The sequence below is a fragment of the Ceratosolen solmsi genome, unplaced genomic scaffold (genome assembly GCF_000503995.2).
Source record: "Ceratosolen solmsi marchali unplaced genomic scaffold, CerSol_1.0 scaffold30, whole genome shotgun sequence".
In the NCBI taxonomy this organism is placed as follows: domain Eukaryota; kingdom Metazoa; phylum Arthropoda; class Insecta; order Hymenoptera; family Agaonidae; genus Ceratosolen; species Ceratosolen solmsi.
The window spans coordinates 2434163-2446854 of NW_011948421.1; the positions used below are offsets into that span (position 1 = coordinate 2434163).

At 44.3% G+C, this 12692-nt stretch overlaps 1 protein-coding gene across 1 annotated transcript in view; it reads left to right on the forward strand.

Annotated features, from left to right (window-relative positions):
- Positions 1 to 12477, forward strand: part of LOC105361323 (uncharacterized) — a 16205-nt gene extending 3728 nt beyond the window's left edge. The window contains 5 exon segments of the mRNA XM_011498452.1: positions 3182 to 3335; positions 7213 to 7444; positions 8681 to 8829; positions 8831 to 9071; positions 11092 to 12477. Of these exon segments, the coding sequence (XP_011496754.1) occupies positions 3182 to 3335; positions 7213 to 7444; positions 8681 to 8829; positions 8831 to 9071; positions 11092 to 12327 (2012 nt within the window). The 3' untranslated portion in view covers positions 12328 to 12477.
- The last annotated feature ends 215 nt before the right edge of the window (positions 12478 to 12692 follow it).

The following is a 12692-nucleotide window of genomic DNA, read 5'->3' on the forward strand; positions in this document are numbered from 1 at the left end:
ATAATAATCATCATCGTCGTCCTCCTCCTCCTCCTCCTCCTCCTCCTCCACCTACTCCACCTCCATCTCCAACTACTCCACCTCCATCTCCTCATTTTACTCGCGTAGAAATCATGAGGGAAGGAGGGGGGCAACACACTCCCAGTCCTTGCCTGCCTGCTGCTACTCTTTAGCGCACCTCCCACTTATAGCCAAACGCATCCTCGACCAAGCGATTTCTTCATGATAATCCGCATTTTTGCCGCTATTGTTGCGCTTGATTTTCGGTCCCTCGACGATCGGCTGGACGAGGCAGAAGTTATTACGCTTGAAACAACGTAGGCCGCCGCCGCCAGTACACTAGTGTAGGTGATGAAATCCATCGATAGGTGGAACTCGGTTCGACTCGGCACGCACCGTTTTTCAGGAATTGCAAAATTTATGACAATCGAGGAAAAACGTTCCTTTTTCTTAACAAGAGAGCGACAAAATTGTTAATTAATACTGGTATTTTGGGAATTAAGAATAAGTCCGCAATGGACTTTATTCGAATGTCGACTATTTTTCTCTTCCCATAATATTTCATGATATTCGTCTTTTCTTTTCCTTCATTATTTAATATTTCCCTCTTCTTCGCTATTTAATTCATATTACGATCACGATTTTCCTTTCTCTATTGTTTTGTTTATTGAGTAAACACGGTAGGCAACGACCTACATAAATAATTAAGGAAAAAAGAAAGTAAGCCCCCAGTTGGACGCTGTAACGAAATATTGTTATAGGTTTAGGGAGGAAGCGCGTTTTCTCAATATTTAGCCTTACGACTGTGGTTAAATAAGTGGAATAAATTAAAATTTCAGTTTTAGTAAATTCCCATTGTATGAAAGATAAATAATCGGAACTGAACATCATTGTTTACTTTCGTCTTCCCTGCCTTCATGTCATGAAATCTAACGCGCAATTACACCTTCACAATTCCCTATTTTCTTATGTGAAAATCCTCCCCAGGAAATTCAAGACGTATTCACGAGTCTGTTTTTTAATACAAACAATGTGGTTTTTCAAATCCACTAATCCTGTTGTATTAGGCATTGTTCGTCATTGCACCACGAAAATCCTTAGGTACCGCCGTCATTTTCTCGCTTCCTATCGCGATCCCTATACAACAAATTCGATACAGCAGCTATTAGAGGATGATTAAATGAAATGAAGAAGAAAACAACAAAAAAAAAAAACAACAAAAAAAAAAACAAAACAAAACAAAACAAAACAAAACCCAAAAAGAAGAAGAAATTATTTTCAACGATGCAGGGTTTCGCCGAGCGAAAGGCCGCGCCGCGCTTCGGTGAGCAGCATCTTCAGCGGAGGGGTTGAAATTACTTTTTAATAGAACGCACATTCTCCTCCTTATTTGTCCATTACCTTTGTGCACGCATGAGAGAGCCACGCGTATAAAAGAACCGCCACCAGCAACACTGGCATTATCCATTATATGTAGCTTGCGCTTGTAGCTTGCAGCGAGCAAAGCTCGGCCGACCGGAATGTTTACGGCGTCGGTCGTTGCTAAAAAGGAAGAATTTTTAAAGCCGAGCTAAGCCCGTCGTCGTAGCTAGTTGCCGCGGTAAAGCGCTTTTTACCGAATAACCGTTTGTTTACGCGGCGTAGCGCACAATGGGACGAGCGCCCGGGCTTTATTTATTTTCCGTCTAGTCCACCCAAGGACGCACCAAGTCACAGTTACGTTATTCATGCCCGTAAGTAAGCGTAACAAGCCGCAAAGAGCATCGGCATTGAAATCGTCGCGCGTCAGTCAAAACTCGGCCCGTTCTCGGCTAGTTTTCCCGGGCGGTGCACCTGAAACGAGCGCAAATTGATTATCCACGCCAGGGCGACACATCGCCCGAGTCATCCCATCCATTGTCAAGCATTGCTTTAAAGACGGGCCGCGCGACAAAAGTCCAGCCTCGCGTAATTTGCGCGCGCAGTTCCGGAAAAGGGGATTCCCCGACACTCGGATCCCGCAAATCTCAGGCCGTTGGCCGGTGTCGCTCACCGCGGGCCCACTCACTCGAGTGCTCTCGTCAATGCGTCCGAGACGAGCTGCCAGCTAAGAGGTAGAGTCCAGGTACTGGATGCCAGATAATCCGATATGAACGAGGGGGCGGGCTGTCGGGCGGCTAGGGTATGTGTGCGTGAGTTGCGTGTGCGCGCATGAGGGAGGGAGTGAGAGAGAGAGAGAGAGAGCGAGCGAGCGAGCGACGAACGAGCGAGCTCGGACGAGGGGGAGAGGAGGAGGGTATTTATCTCAGCGGATACGCTGGGGTCCTAAATCACCCGGTAGCCCAGCGGGCGGCCGCCCCGAAACTTCTACCTGAGGATCAGCCGCGTCCGCCGCGTACCACCTCGCGCGGACTTTCGCGACTCCTTTATCCAACGACACGTACGTCCAATTTACGAAGCCACGAGTGCGCGTGCCCTCGTAATGGGGGTAGGGCGTTAATTTGTCAGGGGCTTTCTCCCCATCCAACCCTCTGCTTCCCCCCCCCGGCCAACCCACGCCGGCTCTCCTCGTCGTTTCTACGTATATGTAGTGCGCTACGATTGTCTAGGAGTAACGCTCGGGAGTAACGTCGCGCTCCACTTTCGACAAGCCACGAAAAACAATAACCATTGCTACGTAATAAATAATAATGGCTTAACGACCGATCATCGCCGGGGGGGGGGTGGGGTGGTGAAAGAAAGGCAAGGAAAAACTGGATCGCGAGCCAAGGAGTAAATCAATGTGAAAATTATTTATTGGAAATACTTGGGTCGTACTTTATAGCACTCGGAAGTAAGTAAGACAGGCCGAAACGACGATTCCTCGAGGGGGATGGTGCGGGTGAGAAGGAGGAGGAGGGTGGCGAGGTATATCTATCGTTCGTTAGCAGTTAGTATTATTGGAGGGTATGGGGAGGGAGGAAAAGAATGTCGACGGTCCGCGTCGGGATCGAGACGTAAATCTCCCGGTTTTTCTCGCGCGTTTATACATACGTATGCGCAGCCCAGAAGGAGGTCCCGACGAGCCTCCCGGCGAGAACTACTGATTATGCCATTCCATTATTTCGTTCAAATGCACTATCGGCCTAGTGAGCGAGATGACGTGGAAAAAAGCGATAAAAGATGTTGGAAGGTAACATATTTTTGTTCTCGGCTGTTATAGGATGCATCGGTAAGGGTGCGTTAGCACTGTGGGATGCGGCCGAGGCAAGCGAGGACCAGTGCGACATCGCCGTCCGAGAGATCATGAACGAGGACCGGGCGACGGTCGTCGACGAATCCGCCACGCGGCTCCATGCCGTTTGGATATCCCAGGAGTGAGTATCTCGTTATTTCAACTTTTTCTCGGACTCTTGCCTTTCGAGAGCCACGGGCGATCGGGCCCTTAACCTCCTCCTCCTCCCCCCCTTCCCTCCCCAGCCCCCTTCAACAAACCCCTTACCCCATTCCCCTTACGCATTACCACCGTCACTCGTACGCTTGCTAGATTTTATTTTTTCCCATTGGTTCTATGTTGTCTCGTCCCTTCTTAGTTAGTCTTGTGCCGTTGACTTATTTATTTATTTTAGCAATATGAAAATTTAAGCTCTTTTTACTCGTTAATTTTTTTTTCGCCAATCTCTTTTAACTACTATATCTTTAAATGCGCTGCTTGAAATAAACACGGCGAATTCATATCGCATATAAAAAGTTTTTACTTCACTCGATAAATGAAATTCATCATTAAAGGCTTTTTCTTGTTGCCTTTCATGGAATTATTCGGATATTGCTCAAGTTATATAATTAAGAACAATTTACTAAAATCGCTAAACGTGCTCGCTTATTGTTCGAGTATTTGTTTTTTTTTTTTTTTTTTTTTTTTTTTCCCGATAAATTTAACGATTCCGACTGGCATTTAACAGATAAAGATTCCATTCAATTGGAATAAATTGGCAAGATGTTATTGACACCTACGTAATTGGTATTGATTCTTACAAGAGCTTTAATATGCCAGTTGTTTTTTCTCATTACGTATATGACGATGGACATATTAATAAATCTGTCATTCAATGCAATTCATAAAAATAATAATTTTCAATTTAAAATTGCTTCACGACATTACTGATCAATTTGTTGGCAAATTAAAAATTTATTGAAGCAAAATAGTAGACCACTTGTACCGATAATACGACAAGGACATTATAAAATTAACGATGAATTTCATCTAAAGTAATAATCGTTGAATGCCAACAATCTTAATAAATATTCACGAAATTCCAAAGCCAATCTCTAGATGGTGACGGTATGTGAACTTTTAATTTTTCGGCGAGCACCTATTAAATATCTTTAGATGTTACTTAATAAAGGCTACGGCAGAGTACGGAAAATAAAAAATACAAATTTAAATTCCCAACCTGTCCGAGTATCGACTAAAACAGAGAGAGAGAGAGAGAGAGAGAGAGAGAGAGAGAAATCGAGCGAAGAGAAGGGGAAGGGGCCCGATTTAAATATCCACAGTTGGTCTGGCATATTATCTATTGGCGCGAGTTGCGGCTGAGAAATTAAGCGCTACGACGACGACGACGACGACATCGACGATATTTGCATTCAGGCGGCGCCATCGTGAGTCCATTGTATTCCGAGCGCCTGGATGAAATAATAAAGGGAGGATCGTGATTACGCTCACGTCACGTAAAATGAGCTGCCGAGGCGGGATCCCGCAACGAACGAGAGACGATAATTGAAAGGGCGAATGGGTCCGTCCTTAGGGACGCGCGCATTATAATCGCTCGCGTTGTCCTTGCATCTGCTCTCCATTTACTAGTTGCGTTACACAATGAGGGCCAAACGTCGTACTTGTAGTTGTGGCGAATGTTCGGTACTTTGAAAAATCACACGACGATAATAATGAAACCTCTTTCTCTCTCTCTCTCTCTCTCTCTCTCTCTCTCTCTCTCTCTCTCTCTCTGTTTTTATTTGCTGGTTCATCTTGGTCATGGGCATATCTACTCTCTGACGTAGTTTTAGTATATGAATAAACAACGCTTTCCGCTGATTCTTTTTTCTTAATTCCACGTGTATTTTCTTTACCCACATCACTCATAGCGTTTTATATGATCTACCATGTTTACATAAAAAGTGGTATTCACTTATATTCATAAAAGATAAATAGATTAATCTGTTTGCTTTAGAGCAAATTTCCCCTCAGCGCACTACGTTCTTACAATGTCGACGATGAAAAATTCAAATGCATATATTTACCAACATTAAACATAAACGCAGGGGAAAAAATTATGTGGTGCCCATTATTATATATCAATTCCATATTTTCACTTTCATTTTTATAGTCAGAGCAACGAAATTTGGTAATTATTTATTTCATGTTTTTTATTTTATTAAAAAATATTAACTTTAATTGAGTGATAAGATTTTATATTTATGTATATAAATTTTATTTCTTCTAAAAATATAATTTAAATAAGGTAGTTCTACAATGACCGCACTACATAATGTTTTTAGCAGTCTTGACGAGAAAACACGTTTATAATAAACAATTGTTTATATAGGATTAAACTTAATCAGTAAGTTAGATTTTAAACTAATAACAAACTTGTAAAGTTGCAAGTAAGAAAACAAATTTTTTTTCACGTACAATACATTGTTGCATGTATCATCCTAGATAAAGGAGATACGTACAAAATTGAAAAATATGAAAAAACGGAATGAGAGTTTATTCCAATCCTCATTTTCCTTCTCCCAAATGATTTAGAAAACGAGAGAGTGAGAGTCGACTTCGGTTATGTTCCAAGGGCTTTGAATGGAGAACGTTTCAGCTGATCCAGGTATAAAGAGAAGGACGTTGCGTCCCTTTTTCCTTTTCCCTCATCCTCGTCTCCTTCTCGTGCAGGGCACGCACACACGCGGAGAGTGTACTTTCGCATCCTCGTCTAGCACACGAGCAGGTAGGAAGAAGAAAACAGAAAGGGAGATGAGGGACACAATGCGCTCTTTGACACACAGCGAGAAGAGAGCGCGCAGGCATTTTGCCTTTCTCTCTCTCTCTCTCTCTCTCTCTCTCTCTCTCTCTCTCTCTCTCAATTCTTATCTAGCTTCATTCTACCTCAACTCTACGCCCCGCAACCTACTAACTCCAAAGTTTCTCGTCCAGCTCATGGAGCACGAAAACTTCTCTTTACCAGTTTTCCACGAAAAGTGCACTTTTTCGTCACGTAAAAACGGACCTTGAACAATGCTCTCCATCTTCCTCTTCTTATGCTTCTTCTAACTCGACCCCTCGGAGCGACGACGCGAACCTGCTGCTACTTTTAATGTTCGGCCGCTCATCTGGAGCTCTGCTCCATCTCTCCATCTCCGTCTTTTCACATACGTGTCGTACGAAGTGAGGCGCACTTTTCTCAGCAAGGCCAGAAGAAAAATATCTGTTTTTCCAATGTCGTCTTGCTTGACGACGCGTCCTCGTCTCCCGAGGGAGGAGACGATCCACATGATCGATGATTCTGCTTCTTGACCGCTATGTCTTTTCCGTTGACGTATCAAGGAAAACGATGCTTTGGTTCATCTCTCACGACGTTTTCCTTTTTACGTTTTTTTTTTTTTTTTGAAACTCACAAAACTCCAAATTCATTTTTAGAAATTATTGTGGCCAAACTTGTCCTTTCTTTATTCTTATCATTGTTTTTTTTTTTTTTGTTTTGTTTTTGTTTTTTTTTTTTTTTTGTTTTCTTTTTTATAAAACCACGACTCGTCACATCGCTGTAACACACACTTATATGCAATGCATAAAGAACTTTTATGAAGCAGATATTTTCAATTGTAATGGCTACGATGATATTTGCCAAGAAAAATTCAAGAGTATACTTCGAGGGAGAAGTTTGTTATTTTTTGGTATAATAAAAGTCATAAAACAATTAATAAAGAGTGAAAAAAAGTAGTACTGATATGCTGATTAAAATTCATGGAACGATTGGATATATGAAACATTTTAAAGCTTAATACGAGGTGAAAGTAAAGCGTGACGATTCCCAGCGACCTTTACAGCTCAAAAATCGAAATGCGTTGTAAAACACGTCTGTTATAATTTTTTAACACAACCCCTCCCCTCACCCCTAAATTTACCCCAATGAACTCTCTATTGCTCATCATACTAGTTGACGGTTAGACTCACGGCGGAATTCGCATTCCCTATGTTTGCAGGTGCGAGATCCGCGCGGGCCCGGAGTACATCATAAGGAAGTACAGCTTCTTTGAGAACGGCACCTTTCTCCTGATGCGGCATTACTATGCCGAGGAGTCGTGCAGCATCGCCACGTACACGGTGACGACGCGCGGTGTTATCAAAATGTTGGGCAGCTCCCTGGTGACGCCGGGTGCCACCGAGGCACGCTACCAGCTGGATACGGTCCACGTCTCGCCGCTGAATCGTCAAGTGAGTAGTTGATTTTCCAGTAGATGGATATGAGTAAGCGTTCACCAGGGAACGATTTCCCAGGAAACGGACCATCCCATTAACGACACTTGTGGTCGGCCACACAGTTGCTCAAATATTTGCAGTACGACTTGCTAACAGAATCCCGGCACTCGTTATTTGATATTATTTAGTTTATATTTATATTGGCGCAGTTGTTGGTGAATGGGAAGGGTACCGAGCAATTTATTAAGCATATAATTAATTCTTCACTCAAATTACTCGAAGGATAAAAGAACGGCGTTGTTGCGTTGTAAATGCCTATCAGCAGCTTGAGTATTGCTTTAAGCGGGAAGCAATTAAGTGAATTGTTGGATTGCAAAATATATAAATTACGCGGTGTGCCTCATATCAGGTATTTAAAACGTATCTAATTTCTTACACTTTGGAGCTCCGAAGCTTTTCTCAAGGAAATACGAATGTGGCGAGCTCATAAATTATTCTCTAGAAAATAACAAAATTTTAATACGTAAAGACTATTGCTGTACCTTGTATTGCTGGGAAGCGGCGGTAAGGGGGGGGGGAGGAGGAGGAGATCGAAATTTATGATCTAATAAAATTCCGTCGTAAGGTGGTGCGATATAATCTTTAGAGATGCAAATATTGATTAGGAACTCGTCTGCATACTGCGTCTGTCTGATAAATTCTAAAGCAATTGATATGAAGTACACAACGTAACTCTAAATTAGACTCTCTAAACTAGTTCTCTGTTTTTAAAACCATGTAGAGTAGTATTTAAAAGATTTGCATCTAACTGTTCAAAATCTCGATTTTTTTTATTGAAATTTACTGTCTCAATTTCCATAAATGAGTCTTGCGAGTTTCTAATTGCAAATCGACGTAATGCACGGGCGCATCACCGAGTAATGGGAGAGAACGTAGACGTGTCGTCCCGTCGTCTCTCGCGGGGATCGTCGATCGCCCTATTAAAGGTTTACACTGCTCTGCTCTCCCCTCTATTAAAAGTCTCGAAAAGTGAGTGAGTGATAGAGAGAGAGAGAGAGAGAGAGAGAGAGAGAGAGAACATTTGAAAAGCAAATACAGAAAAGGTGGAGTAAGTCCGAATGAACGAAGGAAAGTAGAATATGACCGGAGATTTTGCAAGCGTACACACGCACGAGTTAACGACAAGCCTTGACGAGTAGGAGGCTTATGTAGGAGTAATACAAGACACGCGCACTTCCTGTGTGCCCACAGGTCGCCCACAAATTGGGCCATCGCGTGAACGTGTCATGCGGGCCGCAGCCACGCTGGCGTCCTTACGTCGCCCAGCTGATCTACGAACGGGCCCCGGAGCGCTTCGGGGGCTCGCTCACATGGCAGGGACCACGCTACAACTCCCTGCAGGGCCACCAGAGCATGATGGGGGTGGAGCGTCGACTGCCTCGCGCCCCTCGGCATCGATTACGACGAGCTAAGGTTGCTGAGAGTTCAGCGCAGGCCCACGGGCTTCAGATCCGCTGGCTTCGGGGCTGGTGATCGGCCGAGGGTCGAGCTCTTCCTCGGCAGCTTACCTCCGGACCAAGCCTCCAGGAGGTCCCACAAGCACACCTCCCTACAGCCGACGGCGCTGCTCAGGACCGACACAGTGAGTATTATTTTGCCTTTGAGACTACGACGCTTTCTCCGCTCTCGGAACGCGAGGCGCTTTTCCTTTAAGCACGCTCGGCGGTCCTCGTTCTCTTCACCCTCCTCCCCCATCCCTCCCCCCTCTGCCACTGCCATCCCTCCCCTACCCTCCCCCTATCACCCCAGCCTTTCTGTATCCCTGCCTCACCCCCCTTCCCATTTCTCACTCGAGCCGGTACCGCCGTATTAGGACGGGCGGATTAGTGGAAGTGGAAAAGGACGAGACCCTGACTGACTTGCTCGAGCCGCGTTTGTTTTACGACAGGCCTAAGAACGTCACGCATCGAAGATGTTGAATATATTAGGCGAATAACATGACGCGGATATTGTCATGTTTAATTTTCAAGAAAAATCCGTGCTGGAAATGCCGTTGGGAGATTATACTCAAGACGCTATGATTCTTTTGAACGACTGACGATCGAACGAGCCGCCATTTAGAATGACATATTTTTCTTTCTCTCTCTCTCTCTCTCTCTCTCTCTCTCTCTCTCTCTTTCTGTGTGTTTTTTTCTTTCATTATAGGAGGCCTCAGAAAATAATGTTTTTCGTTTAGTATGCTGTACTATCGTTCAAAGTAATACTCGCAATGATTGTTGTAATGCTTTTATTATAAACACTCCCACTGTAGGGTTTATGAACGGGCAATGGTTGTTTGTTGATATACCTAACGCTAAATTACGATTTTGCCTCATTGTATATTGCAAATAATGAATTTATAGTGAAAACTATGAAGGATTCATTTCAATAAAAAGCGCGAAGAACCTGAGAATATAAAAGAAGATCAATTTGTCGACTTATTAAAATATTATATTTTGCCGGCTGCTTTCCATTAATACGGAAAATTCATATGGCATTGTCACGGAAAAACATGGCGTGACGACGGTCTTACCACGTGAATTCTCAAAAACTCTTATTTAGTTTCAATAGCCCATATGTTAACTTTTTTTTCTCTTTCTTATATATATATATATATATATATATATATAAACGAAACCTTCTTTCAACAACGGAAAGGCTCTATGTTTTTCCTGTAATAAGAGGAAACCAGATACCGAGATAATAATGCTACGATATGGGCTTCGGAGATTTAAAGTACAAACGCTCACATCTGGATTTTTCTCTAAATAAGCTTATTAATAATAAGCACTTAGAGGCAGTAAAATCCGTGAAATTATAATATTATTCAATTGTGTGACTTTAATGATTATTAGAAACACACGCTATTAATTTAATAATATTCGAAATTGTAATTTATATTGTGCTATACAATGTAGTATCATCCATTCAATTAAATAATAATAATACATGCGCAACGAATTATAATCAACCAAGTCCGTCGTTTTCTCATTATAACGAGGCGATTCACTCGTAGACACAATACAAAAGATTCTTTTTTTCCTCTTTTTTTCTTCTTTTTTCTTTTTCCCTCTTAATTCGTTGGTACACAAGATTTGGTTTAAAGTCTATTCGGCCGATGAGATCAGAGAAAGCATAAGACTAACAGAAATCGATGTGACTCATGAACTTTCTGATTTTATCAATTCATCCATATACTTCAAAATATTCAACTGAGAATTTCAAAACTGATATTCATCTTGATATGAAAGAATAATAAGTCACTATTTTATGTAGATTCATCAATCTTCACGATCCCACGTACTTTTGTCCGTAATAAAACATTTTTTCGGTAACATAAACATTTCTTTGTGAAAAAAAAAAAATAATAATAAAATAAAAAAAGAACAAAACAAAAAAAAAAAACAAAAAAAAAACAAACCAAAAATCACGCCCTGTTGTTTCAATTATTATATTCAGTCATTATAGAAAGAAAACTGCGACAGCTGAGAATTTGTTGTTATTATGATGGAATGTTTTGAATGTAGTGAGTGAACACCCACTCCGCACCGAACAACAACAATTCCACTTCCAGGAAAAAGTCGATCGCTTAAAACGGGCGCGCAATCTCTTTCCACTTTCAGATCCACAATTGTCCAATATGTGGGGCGATATCTCGAGGCACGGAGAACAGTCCGCCGTTGCTTCACGAGGTCGTCGCATTGCCGGCCCTCCTCGGCGGCTCTTGGATCAGCCCCTCCTGCGAAAGTCATCCCGGTGGCGTGTGGCTTCGCCGTCAGCTGCGGGTCTACGCGGGCGATAAGCTCTGGACTGGCCGCTGGGATTACTTCGGCGACCCTCGGTGCAGCAACTTCCTCTACGGCATAACCGCCGCTGGTAGTTATGTACAACGAGCGCGCAGGCATCGCCGACATGACGTCACCGCCCTCGGCAGCACCGGGGATTTCATCGAGGACGAGATATTCGGACGCGCCAAAAGGCGAGTCGACGACGAGCCGCCGAGCAAGGACAACGAGAAATCCGAGATGGACGATCGAACGAAGAAGGTCCTCGCCGAGTGGATGACACCCAAGCTTGCCAAGGACCTATTCGACATCTACGTCCCGTCAAGGATGCAAAAGGAGTCGATGCTACCGACCTCGGGCGAGATAAGCGAGGCCGTTGCGGAGAAGCACGAGCCAAGGCTCGCATCGTCCAATACCAAGAGCGCCTCTTCCAAGGCCTCGAACCTCGTCGAGGATCTCGAGGACAGCGGCGTGGGCCCGAGGCCGAGACGCAGCCTCGACGAAGTCGATTACTACCGGCAGCTCCTCCAAAGCGCCCAGCCCTCAATGGCCGAGTCCTTCGCGGCGATGCTTCGCGGCAATCAGCGACGCGAGCAGACGACCAAGAAACCCCTCCAGTCGATGACGCCGAGCGGCACCAGCGAACTCGACCTCCACGTGGCGGAGAGCCTCCTAATCGCCGGCGACGTGGCACTGGCAAAGCGGTGCGGGGCCGCCCTCAGCGAGGGCAGCGCCCCCAAGACACCGAGGCTCTCCAACTGGCCCTCGAGCTGCGTACCCCATTCCCTTGACGCGCCCTCTACCCTTGGACTCAGGGCGAGAATCAGCGTCGATTGGTACGGCCAATACACGCTCCTCCTCGGCGCCAGGGACAAGAGCATGTGGGACGCACCTCTATTGCAGTGTGGACCCACCAGCATGAGAAATCCCATACTAAGGTCTCACCTGAGGCGAAGCGTTGGCTTGAGATTCGGTATCCTCTTCAATAGCTCGCCGAGGAGCGGATCCGCACTCGACTTGGGGGCGATCCTGGTGATCAGCTGCCTCGCAGTATATTGGACGCGCGCGACTTAGACACTCCCTAACTTCCCCGCTACCCCCATGTGGTGGTGAAATTGTGATTTGCGTCAGGGCAAGCTACGGTAGAGTATCGTTGCCCGACCTCTCTGTTACTTGCTTACGAATTTTAGTTACCTCACCTTTTCATTTTAAGCGACTACGAAATCGTCGGTTGTACCTACAACACCGAACCCCTTCGCTTAGAACTTTGTTGCATTTTCTACTTTAACTCTACAATCAGTATTGCAGTGGTTGAACGCGCGATCGCCGCGTCCCTTGCCCACTTAAAATATCGACCAATGAGATTATTTTCTTTGAACGATCATATACTTTCAGTTATGTTTACAGCTGCGCTCACACATCGATATTGGCCCGCAACG